This window comes from Stegostoma tigrinum, chromosome 23 (assembly GCF_030684315.1).
Source record: "Stegostoma tigrinum isolate sSteTig4 chromosome 23, sSteTig4.hap1, whole genome shotgun sequence".
NCBI classification, from domain to species: Eukaryota; Metazoa; Chordata; class Chondrichthyes; order Orectolobiformes; family Stegostomatidae; genus Stegostoma; species Stegostoma tigrinum.
Genome location: NC_081376.1, coordinates 33,592,845 through 33,610,028, shown reverse-complemented (window position 1 = coordinate 33,610,028; position 17,184 = coordinate 33,592,845). Strand labels below are relative to the sequence as shown.

At 49.3% G+C, this 17,184-nt stretch overlaps 1 protein-coding gene across 3 annotated transcripts in view; it reads left to right on the top strand.

Annotated features, from left to right (window-relative positions):
* Positions 1–17,184, top strand: part of capn15 (calpain 15) — a 281,287-nt gene that overhangs the window by 14,805 nt on the left and 249,298 nt on the right. For 2 of the 3 annotated variants that reach the window (XM_048552365.2, XM_059654055.1), the window contains exon 1: positions 5,928–6,296. The exons of the other annotated variant lie outside the window; for it this stretch is intronic. In XM_048552365.2, the coding sequence (XP_048408322.1) occupies positions 6,067–6,296 (230 nt within the window). In that variant the 5' untranslated portion in view covers positions 5,928–6,066. Of the gene's footprint in view, positions 1–5,927; positions 6,297–17,184 lie in introns of those variants that run through there. 3 annotated transcript variants of the gene reach the window in all.

Genomic DNA, 17,184 nt, shown 5'->3' with positions numbered 1-17,184 from the left:
CCACCCTTTCTTCTCCCTCCCCTCCCCACCCTTTCTTCTCCCTCCCCTCCCCACCCTTTCTTCTCCCTCCCCTCCCCACCCTTTCTTCTCCCTCCCCTCCCCCACCCTTTCTTCTCCCTCCCCTCCCCCACCCTTTCTTCTCCCTCCCCTCCCCCACCCTTTCTTCTCCCTCCCCTCCCTCCAACGACCCCTCCACCCTTTCTTCTCTTGCCCCCCCCACCCAACCCCACCACCCTTTCTTCTCCACCCCCCACCCAACCCCACCACCCTTTCTTCTCTTTCTCCCCCCCCCACCCAACCCCACCACCCTTTCTTCTCCACCCCCCACCCAACCCCACCACCCTTTCTTCTCCACCCTTTCTTCTCTCTCCCCTCCCAACCCCCCCCACCCCTTCTTCTCCCTCCCCCCCCCACCCAACCCCACCACCCTTTCTTCTCCCTCCCCCCCCCCACCCAACCCCACCACCCTTTCTTCTCCCCCCAACCCCACCACCCTTTCTTCTCCCCCCAACCCCACCACCCTTTCTTCTCTCCCCCCAACCCCACTACCCTTTCTTCTCTTCCCTCCCCCCCCACCCCACCACCCTTTCTTCTCTTCCCTCCCCCCCCAACCCCACCACCCTTTCTTCTCTTCCCTCCCCCCCCACCCCACCACCCTTTCTTCTCTCTCCCCTCCCTCCCCCCCATCCCTTCTTCTCCCTCCCCCCCCACCCCTTCTTCTCCCTCCCCCCCCCCACCCAACCCCACCACCCTTTCTTCTCCCCCCAACCCCACCACCCTTTCTTCTCCCCCCAACCCCACCACCCTTTCTTCTCCCCCCAACCCCACCACCCTTTCTTCTCTCCCCCCAACCCCACTACCCTTTCTTCTCTTCCCTCCCCCCCCACCCCACCACCCTTTCTTCTCTTCCCTCCCCCCCCACCCCACCACCCTTTCTTCTCTTCCCTCCCCCCCCACCCCACCACCCTTTCTTCTCTTCCCTCCCCCCCCACCCCACCACCCTTTCTTCTCTTCCCTCCCCCCCACCCCACCACACCACCCTTTCTTCTCTTCCCTCCCCCCCCACCCCACCACCCTTTCTTCTCTTCCCTCCCCCCCCACCCCACCACCCTTTCTTCTCTTCCCTCCCCTCCCAACCCCACCACCCTTTCTTCTCCACCCCCTCGACCACCCTTTCTTCTCCACCCCCCCCTCCCACCACCACCCCTCCCACCACCCCTCCCACCACCCTTTCTTCTCCACCCCCCGACCACTCTTTCTTCTCCACCCCCCCTCCCACCACCCTTTCTTCTCCACCCCCTCTGCCCCTCCACACCCCCCACCCCACCCCCTCTGCCCCTCCACACCCCCCACCCCACCCCCTCTGCCCCTCCACACCCCCCACCCCACCCCCTCCACACCCCACCCCCTCCACACCCCACCCCCTCCACACCCCCCCACCCCACCACCCTTTCTTCTCCCTCCCCTCCCAACCCCACCACCCTTTCTTCTCCCTCCCCTCCCAACCCCACCACCCTTTCTTGTCCCTCCCCTCCCAACCCCACCACCCTTTCTTCTCCACCCCCCCAACCCCACCACCCTTTCTTCTCCCTCCCCCCCCAACCCCACCACCCTTTCTTCTCCCTCCCCCCCCAACCCCTCCACCCTTTCTTCTCCCCCCACACCCCACCACCCTTTCTTCTCCCCCCCCACCCCACCACCCTTTCTTCTCCCCCCCCACCCCACCACCCTTTCTTCTCCCTCCCCCCCCAACCCTCCACCCTTTCTTCTCCCCCCCAACCCCACCACCCTTTCTTCTCCCCCCCAACCCCACCACCCTTTCTTCTCTCCCCCCAACCCCACTACCCTTTCTTCTCTTCCCTCCCCCCCCACCCCACCACCCTTTCTTCTCTTCCCTCCCCCCCCCCACCCCACCACCCTTTCTTCTCTTCCCTCCCCTCCCCCCCCACCCCACCCCACCACCCTTTCTTCTCTTCCCTCCCCCCCAACCCCACCACCCTTTCTTCTCTTCCCTCCCCCCCCACCCCCCCACCCTTTCTTCTCTTCCCTCCCCCCCCACCCCCCCACCCTTTCTTCTCTCTCCCCTCCCTCCCCCCCCATCCCTTCTTCTCCCTCCCCCCCCACCCCTTCTTCTCCCTCGCCCCCCCCACCCAACCCCACCACCCTTTCTTCTCCCCCCAACCCCACCACCCTTTCTTCTCCCCCCAACCCCACCACCCTTTCTTCTCCCCCCAACCCCACCACCCTTTCTTCTCCCCCCAACCCCACCACCCTTTCTTCTCCCCCCAACCCCACCACCCTTTCTTCTCTCCCCCCAACCCCACTACCCTTTCTTCTCTTCCCTCCCCCCCACCCCACCACCCTTTCTTCTCTTCCCTCCCTCCCCAACCCCACTACCCTTTCTTCTCTTCCCTCCCCCCCCACCCCACCACCCTTTCTTCTCTTCCCTCCCCCCCCACCCCACCACCCTTTCTTCTCTTCCCTCCCCCCCACCCCACCACACCACCCTTTCTTCTCTTCCCTCCCCCCCCACCCCACCACCCTTTCTTCTCTTCCCTCCCTCCCCCACCCCACCACCCTTTCTTCTCTTCCCTCCCCTCCCAACCCCACCACCCTTTCTTCTCCACCCCCTCGACCACCCTTTCTTCTCCACCCCCCCTCCCACCACCACCCCTCCCACCACCCTTTCTTCTCCACCCCCCCGACCACTCTTTCTTCTCCACCCCCCCGACCACTCTTTCTTCTCCACCCCCCCTCCCACCACCCTTTCTTCTCCACCCCCTCTGCCCCTCCACACCCCCCACCCCACCCCCTCTGCCCCTCCACACCCCCCACCCCACCCCCTCTGCCCCTCCACACCCCCCACCCCACCCCCTCCACACCCCACCCCCTCCACACCCCACCCCCTCCACACCCCCCACCCCACCACCCTTTCTTCTCCCTCCCCTCCCAACCCCACCACCCTTTCTTCTCCCTCCCCTCCCAACCCCACCACCCTTTCTTCTCCCTCCCCTCCCAACCCCACCACCCTTTCTTCTCCCTCCCCTCCCAACCCCACCACCCTTTCTTCTCCCTCCCCTCCCAACCCCACCACCCTTTCTTCTCCACCCCCCCAACCCCACCACCCTTTCTTCTCCCTCCCCCCCCAACCCCACCACCCTTTCTTCTCCCTCCCCCCCCAACCCCACCACCCTTTCTTCTCCCCCCCCACCCCACCACCCTTTCTTCTCCCTCCCCCCCCAACCCTCCACCCTTTCTTCTCCCCCCCCCACCCCACCACCCTTTCTCCCCCCCCCCCACCCCACCACCCTTTCTCCCCCCCCCCACCCCACCACCCTTTCTCCCCCCCCCCACCCCACCACCCTTTCTCCCCCCCCCCACCCCACCACCCTTTCTCCCCCCGCCACCCCACCACCCTTTCTTCTCCCTCCCCCCCCACCCCACCACCCTTTCTTCTCCCCCACCCCACCACCCTTTCTTCTCCTCCCCCCCCCACCCCACCACCCTTTCTCCCCCCCCCACCCCACCACCCTTTCTCCCCCCCCCACCCCACCACCCTTTCTCCCCCCCCCCCACCCCACCACCCTTTCTCCCCCCCCCACCCCACCACCCTTTCTCCCCCCCCCCCACCCCACCACCCTTTCTCCCCCCCCCCCCCCCACCCCACCACCCTTTCTCCCCCCCCCCCACCCCACCACCCTTTCTCCCCCCCCCACCCCACCACCCTTTCTCCCCCCGCCACCCCACCACCCTTTCTTCTCCCTCCCCCCCCACCCCACCACCCTTTCTTCTCCCCCACCCCACCACCCTTTCTTCTCCTCCCCCCCCCACCCCACCACCCTTTCTCCCCCCCCACCCCACCACCCTTTCTCCCCCCCCACCCCACCACCCTTTCTCCCCCCCCCACCCCACCACCCTTTCTTCTCCCTCCCCCCCAACCCTCCACCCTTTCTCCCCCCCCACCCCACCCCACCACCCTTTCTCCCCCCCACCCCACCCCACCACCCTTTCTCCCCCCCCCACCCCACCACCCTTTCTCCCCCCGCCACCCCACCACCCTTTCTCCCCCCGCCACCCCACCACCCTTTCTCCCCCCCCCACCCCACCACCCTTTCTTCTCACCCACCCCACCACCCTTTCTTCTCCTCCCCCCCCACCCTTTCTTCTCCTCCTCCCCCCCCACCCTTTCTCCTCCTCCCCCCCCACCCCACCACCCTTTCTCCTCCTCCCCCCCCACCCCACCACCCTTTCTTCTCCTCCCCCCCCACCCCACCACCCTTTCTCCTCCTCCCCCCCCACCCCACCACCCTTTCTCCTCCTCCCCCCCCACCCCACCACCCTTTCTCCCCCCCCACCCCACCACCCTTTCTCCCCCCGCAACCCCACCACCCTTTCTCCCCCCACCCCACCACCCTTTCTTCTCCTCCCCCCCCCCACCCCACCACCCTTTCTCCTCCTCCCCCCCCACCCCACCACCCTTTCTCCTCCTCCCCCCCCCACCCCACCACCCTTTCTTCTCCTCCCCCCCCCACCCCACCACCCTTTCTTCTCCTCCCCCCCCCCACCCCACCACCCTTTCTTCTCCTCCCCCCCCCCACCCCACCACCCTTTCTTCTCCTCCCCCCCCCCCACCCCACCACCCTTTCTTCTCCTCCCCCCCCCCACCCCACCACCCTTTCTTCTCCTCCCCCCCCCACCCCACCACCCTTTCTTCTCCTCCCCCCCCCCACCCCACCACCCTTTCTTCTCCTCCCCCCCCCCCACCCCACCACCCTTTCTTCTCCTCCCCCCCCCCCACCCCACCACCCTTTCTTCTCCTCCCCCCCCCCACCCCACCACCCTTTCTTCTCCTCCCCCCCCCCACCCCACCACCCTTTCTTCTCCTCCCCCCCCCCACCCCACCACCCTTTCTTCTCCTCCCCCCCCACCCCACCACCCTTTCTTCTCCTCCCCCCCCCACCCCACCCCACCCCACCACCCTTTCTCCTCCCCCCCCCCCACCCCACCACCCTTTCTCCTCCCCCCCCCCACCCCACCACCCTTTCTCCTCCCCCCCCCACCCCACCACCCTTTCTCCTCCTCCCCCCCCCACCCCACCACCCTTTCTCCTCCTCCCCCCCCCACCCCACCACCCTTTCTCCTCCTCACCCCCCCACCCCACCACCCTTTCTCCTCCTCACCCCCCCACCCCACCACCCTTTCTCCTCCCCCCCCCACCCCACCACCCTTTCTTCTCCCTCCTCCCCCCGACCCCACCACCCTTTCTTCTCCCTCCCCCCCCGACCCCACCACCCTTTCTTCTCCCTCCCCCCCCGACCCCACCACCCTTTCTTCTCCCTCCCCTCCCTCCCCGTCTTCATTCTCCCCCACCACCCTGTCTTCATTCTCCCCCACCACCCTGTCTTCATTCTCCCCCACCACCCTGTCTTCATTCTCCCCCACCACCCTGTCTTCATTCTCCCCCACCACCCTGTCTTCATTCTCCCCCACCACCCTGTCTTCATTCTCCCCCACCACCCTGTCTTCATTCTCCCCCACCACCCTGTCTTCATTCTCCCCCACCACCCTGTCTTCATTCTCCCCCACCACCCTGTCTTCTCTCTCCCCCACCACCCTGTCTTCTCTCTCCCCCACCACCCTGTCTTCTCTCTCCCCCACCACCCTGTCTTCTCTCTCCCCCACCACCCTGTCTTCTCTCTCCCCCACCACCCTCGTCTTCATTCTTCTCCACTCTTCTCCCCCAGCTCATTCTCCGCAACCCCAACGCCATCCCAGGTCCCACCCTCTCCCAAATCCCAGACTGTCCGTGCGGTGCCCCTCACAGACTCGACCTCCTGTGCAGCCCCGGGCTGCTCTCCCTGTCTCTCTCGGTGCTGCGCCTGCTCCTGTTGATGCTGCTGCAGCTGCAGGGAGCTGAGTGTGAGCTGCTGTGGAGCGAACTCCGGCTGCCTGGGGATCTTCACCGTGTAGCCGTGGACAAGGCAGCGAGAGGCGACGGCCAGATTTGGCCGGGGAGCAGTCCTGGGGCTGAGGTTTGGGGAGGCCGCTCCCGAACCTCCCGGATGGATGCTGTGCCGGTGCTGCTCTGACCTGGGACACGGAGCCCTCGCTATGGGAACCTCTGCTTCATCTTTCGCCACGGAGACAGACCCCGGCCTCCCCGCCACCTCCGCCGCCGCTTCCTCGCCAGGCTGGAGCGGCCCTGGGAGTCCGCTCTGGGTGAGCGGGACACTGGCCGCCGCTCGGGTGGAGAGCTCCCGAAGCCGCCAGCAGCAAGTGCCGCGGAGTCGCAGCAGGTAACTGGGTGAGGAGGCAGGCTACAAACACTGGAAAAAGTCACTGAATCTGAGTTTAACAGGGAAATCGTCACAGATATTCCACTCAAATTTACATGGTGGGGAGAGATCGGGGTGTGAGTTTAAATTAGAAAGCAGTGATTCTGAGCGATTGTGGGACAACAGAAAGTAAACTGAGGAAGAATAAGCCCGCAGTGGCAGAGCTGGAGGTTTTAGATCAGACTGCACTTTTTCAAAGCCGCTATGGTAAAAATAGGATTGAACAGGTGCAAGGTAAGGAACATTTGTTTTGTACAAGCTTCACTGGTACAGTAAGAATAAAAGGGAAACGGTAAAATTAAACTGTATTGGAGGATGTTGGCGAAAGGAATTTATTTTATAGCACAGAGAGGTTAACCGAAATCTGAGCTGTAAGATTGAAAGGAACAAAATCCTGAGAAAGAAGAGCAGCAGCAGAAGTGATTGCAAAACAGAGGAATGAACCAAGCTTGTGAGGTATAGAGTAATGGCTGTGTAGGTTTGAATAAAAAGAGCAGGAACAGATTCCTTCCAGCTTACCTGCTCAATCACTGTTGTTTAGATTATGGTCTGTGCTGAAATCATCGTAATTTTATTTTGCTGTTATCTGGAAGGTTAAAGGGTTAACTGGGTTGTTTGTGTTATGAAATCTACAGAGTTGTCATCAGGTTGGTAAGGTTTGTTTTTCCAGGATGGAATATGAAGAGATCCTTTTAAATCTGCTTGTATTGAAATTTTTGTTGACAGTGCACTAGTTCCCGTTTGCTGGCTAAAAACATTATTTTTCTATATTATTATTGTACTTAAGCATGCAGCTCCTCTGTCGTCATATAAACCAGGAATCTAGAATCAGTTGTTTAACATTGCACTTTAGAGCATTCCATGAGTTCTGTTATCCCAAGGTGTGTAATCTAAATCTTGTCTGACCTGGCGTTGACCTGTGAAGTGGGAGAAAAGTTCAGTAAATTCAAAAGGTTGATTATCATAGATTATCTCTACACTTACATTGTGTCCTGTAACTAACTGTGCAAGGCTTTACAAATGTGATTACAGTGTTACAGATATAGCTCATTTTCCCCCTACAGCAGTGCTTTCCAAACTCTTCCATGCTGTGACCCCATTTTGAAGCTTGAAAATTATCATGGCCCTTAATTGAGAGCAGGGGTCTGTTTGAGCTAGAGTACAGCTGAATGAGTCTCAGAGATCCCTAGTGGCTATTGCTCCCTTTAGAGCTTGCAACCCCAAGGTTCAGCTCATGACCCCACTTTAGGAAGCCCTGCCCGAGTGAATGGAAAGTGAAGCTCCCTGTGATTTTTCATTTAATTATTGTAGTGTACTGTCCAGTTTATAAAGATGTTGAGTTTTAATTATGAGGGAAAATGTTTCCTGAGGTTTGTTTTGCTGTTTTCCAGCTCAGAGGATATGTCTATGTGAGACACTGTGATTTTGTGATTGCTCTAGGTGGCCAGTTATAATACTGTCTGAAATTATTTGTGTTTTAAGAAATGATTTATAGCTTTTTTTAAAAAGTGCCAGAAATTATGCAACAGAAGATCCATATTTGTGCTTTTCTCTGAGATACTGATGTAACAGAGTTTGTGAAAATCAGCCCATTTGCTATTCATGAACTGACCATTTTGTCACAATGAGAACCTGTTTATGTGGCTGACAAAACTAATGATATTGAATGGTGCGTGATTGCTAAATCGATCTGTACAATCTGCCCCTCCTTGCTACCCCTTTGACTGGAGAGCAATTGCATAGTGATGATCACTTAAAAAGAAGCCTGCCACCTAATGGCCCGATGAGGCAGAAAAAGTAATATATCTTTAAAACTATAAAAGAAAATCGCATTTCTTACTGAGTTACGAAAAAGATCTGTTTAAATTAGAAATTAATGAATATACATACCACAGAAATGTATTTGGAATACTATGACCAGTTTACAATATTCACAAAATATACGTTGTTCTGGAAAAACAAAGAGGAGATACCAGAAAAGGTAGAAAAACACTATCAGATGGTACAAGAACGAAGCGGTTGTATCTGTCGGGGAAGATTGAACAGGTTGGAGTTCTGGGAGACCAGAACTAGTGCCCATAAGTGTAGGATACTCATTAATAAATTATTCAGAAATTCAGAGGAAACTCCTTCACCTAGAGTAGTTTGAGTGTAGAATTTGTTATCGCATTGAGTATTTGAGATAACAATTATAAATGCATTTAAGGGAAGGTGGATAATCCAAATTTAAAAGATGGAAAGATAAGTTGATGAGGTTAGCTGAAGAGTAAAAACAAAGTTGCTGGAAAAGCTCAGTGGGTCTGGCAGCATCTGTGGAGGAGAAAGCAGAGTTAACGTTTTGGGTCCGGTGACCCTCCCTCAGAACCGGTTAGCTGGAGAGTAGTGGGCTGCTGATCAAGTAAAAATGCTAACTTGGGTGCACTGAGCTGAATGGCTTGTAATTGTAAAACTGTAACATATGTACATTACTGCATTTGAAAACAGGTGCATTAAGAGAAAATTCTAGAAAATGACGAAGCTGCCGGACACCTGTTTTGTCTCTAGGTTTTCATTGGTTGAGAGTTGGAGGTATGGTATGGGTAAATGCAACCTCTGGTAAGTAAAGTTGCTATGATTATCATACCATAGGGCTGCTGCCTCATTGGAGGGAGACAGCTTGTGGTGGTGTAACCCGAGGGGCACCACTTCTCAGGCCAAAAGAGATGTTGAGAAGAACAGTCCTTCAAAATAACCTCAGCTGGTGTAGGAATTGAGCCCACGCTGTTGGCATCATTGTGCATTGCACAGCAGTGGTCTAACTAACTCCCTTTTGAGTTAGACACATCAGGTTTGCGTCCTGCTGATATGAGCAGAATTTGCCATGGCTGAGGAGACGGTGTAGCCCCTGATCATGTAATATCTGCTGACAGTGTGCATGTAGATAGGTGAGGTGAGACAGGATCAATATTTGATGTTCTGTCAGGGCTAACAGCCAAGTGTTAACTATCTGTTCAACAGTGGCAGGAAAATGGGAAGAAGGCAGTTGCTGGTAGCAATCAGGCTGGTATAAGAAGCATTCTGTTTAAACGTAACTGATACTTTCTGTAGAAGAAACAAGAAAATTTACATGAAAGACACAGTTGATATAACCTTGCGAGTTGTGACTGTTGTCACCACTGTGCAGCCTGCATTTCCCTTGCACAGTACTGGAGATAACAGCCAAAGCAATCTGCTGCTGAGCTGAATGTTTCTTTTGATTACAGATCTGTGGAAACAAACGTTGTTCAGTTTGTAGGTCTACTCTCTAATCACCTGGTAACTAGATATTTTTCTGTTCAGGAAATATGCAGAAACCACAAAGCAAGAAACCTACAGAAAAGATGGTGTAATTCTTCATGGCACCCTTATTGTACAAACTTTGAGGTCAATTAATTGAGAGTGGCACTTGTGTCTCTTCTCTTCCTCCTGGAAGATTGAAGATTCCCTACAGGAGGAAACTGGGGTTAAGATTGAGGTTTTGTGCATTCTGCACTATCCTGCTGTGTAACAACAATAATAAATCTAATCATCATTGTCATCCTGAAAGAATTAAAAATGTGTTTAGCTTGTTCACATATGAATGTTGTATGATGCTGCTAATATCGGTGGTGTCACATTTTAGTCCTCATTGTTAAAAGCATAATGATGGATAAAGTGGTGAAGTGGACCATGTGCTCAACTTCAAAAAGAGGAGCGAAGTGTCACTGATAGTATAATGGTTCTGTTACTGGACTGATAATGCAGAAATAATGAGTTCACATCCCACCCTGGTAATTTGACAATTTTGAGTTCAGTTTTAAATGTGCGGGAATTAAGAAGTTGCTCTCAGCAAAAATGGTCATTAATTGTATTAGATTTTCCTTTTAGAGAAAAAGACTAGCTCTGTTATTCTTTTACGAAAGAAACGTGCCATTTTTGCCTTGCCTACATGGAATTCCTATGTTGTATTGATCTGGTTGCCTTTAACTGCCCACTGAAAAGGCTTAGAAAATACTCCGTTGTATTAAATATTATGAGGGAAACCTTTCACAACCTTCCTAGGATAACTAGGAATAGGGCATTAATTTAATCAATGCTAGTGTTCCTGTACCCATAAAATGAATCTTAAAATGAATCTTAAAATATGACTTACAGGAATGAGAAGGAGAAATCAGGCTTTTATCAGTTTGCTAGTGACGTCACCTGGAGAGAGATATGTGATGTTTTTTGAAAATAATTTGGAATTACTGGTATTGTTTGTAAATAGCCAACAAATACCTACTGTATGGGGTTAAATTCACATGGAACTAATCCAATTGTAGTAGAGATTGCAATCATTAATTTGTCACTTCAGTCCAGGAGTGTGCAAGAGGAAGACTGAGTGGGTGGAGTAGGTAAGTGGAAGAGTAATGAGAACATGCTAGAAATCTCAGCTTACATAATGAGCACACAAAATGCAGTGTTCTGTGCACCATTAATAAAATGCTTCCAGTAATTACAGAAGAAGAATAGCTGTTTGTCTTTACATTCAATTAAAAATGCAACAATGCCTAAAGGTTTTGCTTTTTACCTTGGAGCATTCATCATTTTGAAATATCAAAACATCTTTCATTGCTGTATATATAATTCATAGTTTCACATCACAATTGAACTAGTTCAATGTCATAAATTTTTACTTCAATGTACCCAACTGATCTGTATTAACTGTGGGACATGCAGCAAAGCCTGCAGCTTTGTTACGACTACACTATAAAATTATTGTACTGAGCTGTTTGTGCCTAATTATTCGCTGTTTTTATGTAGTTCTAGTTTCTTTTCCATCTAAGATGCCTCAGTCTCCTTTTTCTTCTTAATTACATTTCCATTGTATCTTATTTGTAATCCACTTTTTTGTTGCAGAGTGAGTGACTTTTTATGCATTGAAAACACATGAATATACAAAAAAAAGTTGTCTGTATAATACCTCAAGCCTGCTCTGCTATTTTAAAAGATCATGGCTGATCTGTTTGTTTTCAAATTCCACATTTCTATATTTCCTGGTGATAATCCTTTTATTCCCCTTCCTAACAAGAATCTGTCCACCTCTCTTCAAAATATTCGATACCGGTGTGTCCACTGCTTTCTGAGGCATAGTTCCAAAATTTCACAATGCTCAGGAAAAAAATTCTTGTCACTTTTTCTGTTCTGAAGGGGTAACGCACATGTGCTAAGGAGCACATACGAAAGAGTGTCAGGTGTACTTACTTTTCCCTTTGCTGTGCCTGTGTGCAACATGGTATTTCTCACTGATGACCCAGTGGTATTATCACTAAATTGTTATCCCAGCGATCTAGGTAATGTTCTGAGGACATGGGTTCGAATCCCACCAACTTAGATGATGGAACTTGAATTCAATAAAAATCTGGAATTAAGGGTCTAGTTATGACTTTGAAACTGTTGTCAATTATTAGGGAAAAAACTTATCTGGTTCACTAATGTCCTTTTGGGTAGGAAATTGCTATCCTTAACTGGCCTGGCCTACATGAGTCTCCAGGCCTGAAAAATTGGTGATTCCTCTGAAAATGCCTAATATTCCTATTAGAAAGGACAGAAAAGACTATTTGCCATCAGTGTAGGCACTGGAAATGACGAGAGCAAAGAAGAAAAACCCTGTCAATCTTGCAAAGTCCTCCTTACTAACATCTAGGGGCTTGTGTCAAAATTGGGAGAGTTGTATTTCAGGCTCATTTAAGCAACAGCCTAACACAGTCACACTCATGGAGCCATATCCTATATTCAATGTACCAGACACCACTATCACCATCCCTGGATATGTCTTATCCAACTGGCAGGATAGACCCACAGAGGTGCAGGAGTATGCAGTCAAGAGGAAATTGCCCTGGGACTCCTCAGCATTTACATTGGACCCCATGAAGTTTCATGGCATCAGGTCAGACATGGACAAGGAAACCTCCTTTCTAATCACCACATACTGTCAGTCCTTGGCTGATGAATCAATACCACTCCATGTTGAATAACACTTAGAGGAAGCAGGAAGGGTGACAAAGGTACAGAATGTACTCTGGGTCAGGGATTTCAAAGACCACCATAAAGAGTGATTCAGTAGCAGCAATACGGTTTGAACTGATTGAGCCCTAAAGAACATTGTGAGACTGGGTCGGTGCTGTGTAGTGAGGGACCTAATAAGTAGGATATTTGAATTCCTGCTCACTAACCTGCCCACTACAGATACACTTGTCCATGATGGTATCAGCATGAGTGATCAGTACACAGTCCTCATGGAGATGAAGTTCTGCCTTCACATTCATACAACCTTAAGTCATATTGTTTGGCATTCTTGCTGTGCTAAATGGGGCAGTATTTGAACAGATCTAGCAACTCGAGACTGGGCATCCCTGGGTCAGAATTCTGGAATTCCCTCCTAATGGCTTAGTGTGACTATCTACAGCATATGGACTGCAATGGTTCAAGAAGACAACTCACCACTACTTTCTCAAGGGCAGCTACTACGTCAGCAATGCTCAGGTCCCATGAGTGAATAATAAGAACCTGTTACTTTGTGTTTGCAACCATCACTTTGAGAAGGCCTGACTTTAATAGCTTGCTTTTTGTATGGTTCTCATTCCTTTTCCTTCTCACGTTGTTTTAAGCTAATTTACTTAGCTTGTGATGCGTTTCCTTTGCCTGACAGTCCGTTTACAGAATGATGATACTTTAACCACACATTCTGTAGAAAGCTTGTCAAACGGATGGTGTTTTTGAGTCAGTGTGGTGGAGAAACCCAACAAGCCTGGCAGCAGCTGCTGGTGATAGAAAAACAGAGTTAACATTTCAACTCCAGTCACCCTTTTTCAGATGTTCTGGCAATGGGACAAATGCTGGAAAATTGGATTAGAGCAGTTAGTTTGCTTTTGACCAGTACAAAGTTGATGGACTGGAGAGCTTTTTTTTGTGCTGTAGATCTCCTGTGATTCTACAACAGTTGATCTGCTTAGCCTACCTCATTCCTCCGAACCAGATCCAGCAATGCCTCCTCTGTCAATGGACTTGAACCATACTAAATTCTCCTGAACATAGATCAGGAACCTCTTCACTCTGTCTTTTTTCCCTGACACCACTACTATCCCAGTCTTTGAGGCAATCTGTTAGATACTTACATCAGTCGTGCAATGTTATTCACCAGTGCTAGTGCATTTTGTAGGTTAGCTGTTGGTTGTAGGAATCATCCAGAAGTAGCTGTAAAGCCTAGATCCTGCTGTATTGTGGTGAGTTGTTCTGTCTGCACCCTGCTTTGTTGGATGATTCCTCTGTCCAGATGCTGCTGTGTTAAGGTGGTTTGATTTGAGTGTTCCAGTATGAATTTTCAGACCCTATAATACCCTTAAATAAACAAATTACGACTCTGTCAAAGAGTTTGAACCATTTTATTGGTGTTCCTGGTTGGCTGATCTGTCTGGTTTTATTGCACTTAGGTTGCTAAAATTATGAGAAGAATCAAATCTTGAAGCTGTCTTCAGTAGGGCACGAAGTTGTACTTTAGTTCATACGAGTGCTTCAAATAGATTAGACCTTTTAATGAAAACCTTGTTTGGAAGAAATTAACCCCTACGTTATGAAGTGACATTTCTTTGGCCTTTATAGATTTTCAACTTTCTCTCCCAACCCACCCAGGCTAAATCCTTTATCTATCTTTTCCTTTCCCTTTGCTGCCAACCAGTAAGCATTTACCTACTGCTGGATGGTGCACTTGGACTGTGGTTTAAAAAAACCTCTATCTTTTTAGCGTTGACTTTGTTGGTTGATGATTGTGAGAAAATGGATGTATGTTAGAGAGTTTTAACCCAACCTAAGAACAGGCCTCCTTTTGCTCTTCTACCACTTAGCAGCAGATTATTTGAGTCCAAATGAAACACTAGTCAAGGCAAGAGTTATGAAGTATCTCATGCTCCTGGGGTTGGATATTGCTCTCGGTAGGTTTGGAGTTCCATGCCGGCCAAGAGTCCATTCTGATGATTTCTTAAGGCCTCATGTACAAACTAAGGTGTTCTTTTCTTTAGCTAACAGGTTTCAACCCTCCATCCCTGCTTTGAAAATCAGTGTGGTAAAGCGTGTGCCCTAGAAGGAGCCATTGAGATCAATCTACAGACCGTTGGAATTTTGGTGCAGACCAGTTATTAACTGGTATTTTCTGATAACCTTCTTCTATTGGTCCACAGCTCTTTGGAGATTCTTTCTCTGCTTATCTCAGAGCTGCCTCCCGGCTGATCTGAACTGCCTTTCTTTAAGAAATGTCAAAGATCAAACCAGGGAAAAAAAATCCCTGCATTTTGGATTATTTTCCCAATCAACCTGTTCAGAGATGGTATCACACAACTCTGTAGCAAGTAAGATTTGAATCTGCTTGTCCTAGCTGAGGGGTAGGGACATTACCACGGCACCACATGAACCCTAAATCTCCCTGCAATCTGTTGTCACTTAATGGCACATTTGTGATGTTCCAGACAAACATATTTAAACGAATTATCTCCACCTTTAAACCTGTCGCTTGATCTGTAAATTATGCCACATGCTTTCAACCTCTTTGATCTGGGGAAATTGTATGAATAATGTAAACTCCGTGTTGGGACATGGTTCCACCATTATTTAATGTTTTCCAATACTCTGACCGTATTGAATAAATGTAGGTGACCATTTGAATTGCCATTACTACAGATCTGTCTGCTTCTCATATTGGGTGCTTTCATTTATCATGAGTTCATTTTAAAAAAAAAAGTTCAAACTGAAAGTTTTATATTGTGTACTCATAGCGAACAATGAACAATTCAGACACTTTTAGTATACTTTTTAATGTTCCCTTTCCTCTCCTCAGGTGTTCAGTTTTGAGAAGAACAGAATGATGAGGAGACATGATATTACCTGGTTTCTATTTAACAGGATTTCAGTTGAAGTATGATACTAGACTGTGAATACAAAATTCACAAACACTAGTGCGGGTGTAACTTCAGTTCATAATATGTACTGTGAACAATTGAAAATAGGATAAATCTAATAGCTACTGCTGATTTCAGCAAATTCAAGTGTTATATCAGTAGAATAACATCTAAAAACCCTGCATTAAAGCATCTTTAGGGGATGAAGATTGGTTTCCTTTGTTGTGATTTCATGTTGTCATTCTTGGAAGCCTCAGCAATTCCCAGCCAGTGGTTGGATTGAGGAAGCACATTCAGTGTTAGAAACTCCATTCAGCAATTCTGTGCCCTTGTAAATTATTGCACTTCCCAGTTAGTGTCAGTTATCACAACCATTCTCCCAGTTTAACACCTTTTCTGTTGAAATACAATGGAATGTTGCTTTAATCATTATTTTAAATGCGTAAGAATCACCCTGTCTTTTATATATCATTCTGTGTAGATTAGGAATAAATCATAACCGTTGTTGCCTTTAAATAGTCACCTCTGTGTTTTAATCCAACTGTTGAATGATTTTTATAATATTTCCGACCAGTGTAGATAGGGTTTATGGGATTTGGGGCTATTAGAAAGGGGATTCAAATATAAATCTAATTCAAATATAAAAAGTGGGAGGGAAGTTGCTTTTTAGATTTAGATTTTTATTTTTCTCCCTGTGACGTTATCCAGCCCTCAGAAAACTGTGAATTGTATGTGGCCCTCAAGAGATGACAGCCTTTCTGATCTAAGCCTTGGGTTTTAAAGGTGAAAATAAGTAAATAGTGCAGCAAGTTTGAACATATCCTAGGGATGTATGCAATGAACTCAGTGGCGTCTGTATGTGCAGAGATGTGGGTTATAATCATTAAGACATAATGGAGGGCTGTTTTCAGATGGAATTGCCATTTATTTCCAAAATCACTGTAGTTTAATTGATTGCTGAAGCCTTAGCGTTGAAATAGATTTTTCCTAGTTTGTGTCATTTTGCAAAGAAAAGTTTGCCATGTTGTTTGTGTTGAATTAGCAAGTATATTTTTCTCCTGGATTCAGAGAGCCTTCTAAATTCATTGAGAGATCATCAAATTTTCCTATCTGATTATGGCCTGCTTTTGTTAATGTACATGAGTATTAGGGAACACATACTTCCATTGTTAAAAAGAATCTACAGTGATGGCACTGTTGTGCTTTAGGCAGCTGTCCAGGTTGTCTAAAAGCTAGGATGCGGGATCCTCAGGAGTATGTCAGTGTTTACAGTGGGTCTTTTGTGGGTGTGTTATTTGCTGAAGATCCCCATGCACCTTCTCACCATTTGTTTTACAAGTTAAAGCTGTTAACATGATTTAGTGTAACTAACAAATCTGACACTATGAAGGAGTTTGAATGAGGCACATTTGTCCTTGGCTTGCATTACTAGTTGGTAAGGGAGCTGTCTAACAATGTACAGTTCTATATATTTCATCATTACAAACTTTACTGAACCTGTCATAAAAATGGTAATGGTGCAGAGTGCTTTGTCTATGTTATGACATGCATTTGAGGACCTGCTATGTTTACTCTTTTTAATTGCCACTTTCCATGCCTCCCACTCCTATTTTGTGTGACATGTACACTTTCTATCCTATAGACTTTGTAGATAAATATGTCTTTATCAGAATATGCAGAAGAAGTAAGCACCAAGAAGATGTTTGGATTTGTGTAAAATCAAACTGTAGGTGTGCAAAAGAATTCACACTGGCTGTGGTAGTTACTTGCCTGTGCAGGCATAATTTTGTCCATTCACATCACCTCGAGTTCAAGGATATCGTCCAGGTTGCAGACTAATGGCACAAACGTGATCAAAGCTGTTAAATGTCAGATGTGTCTCAGCTGGCCTGATTTGAATGCATAATTCCAGAATGAAACTT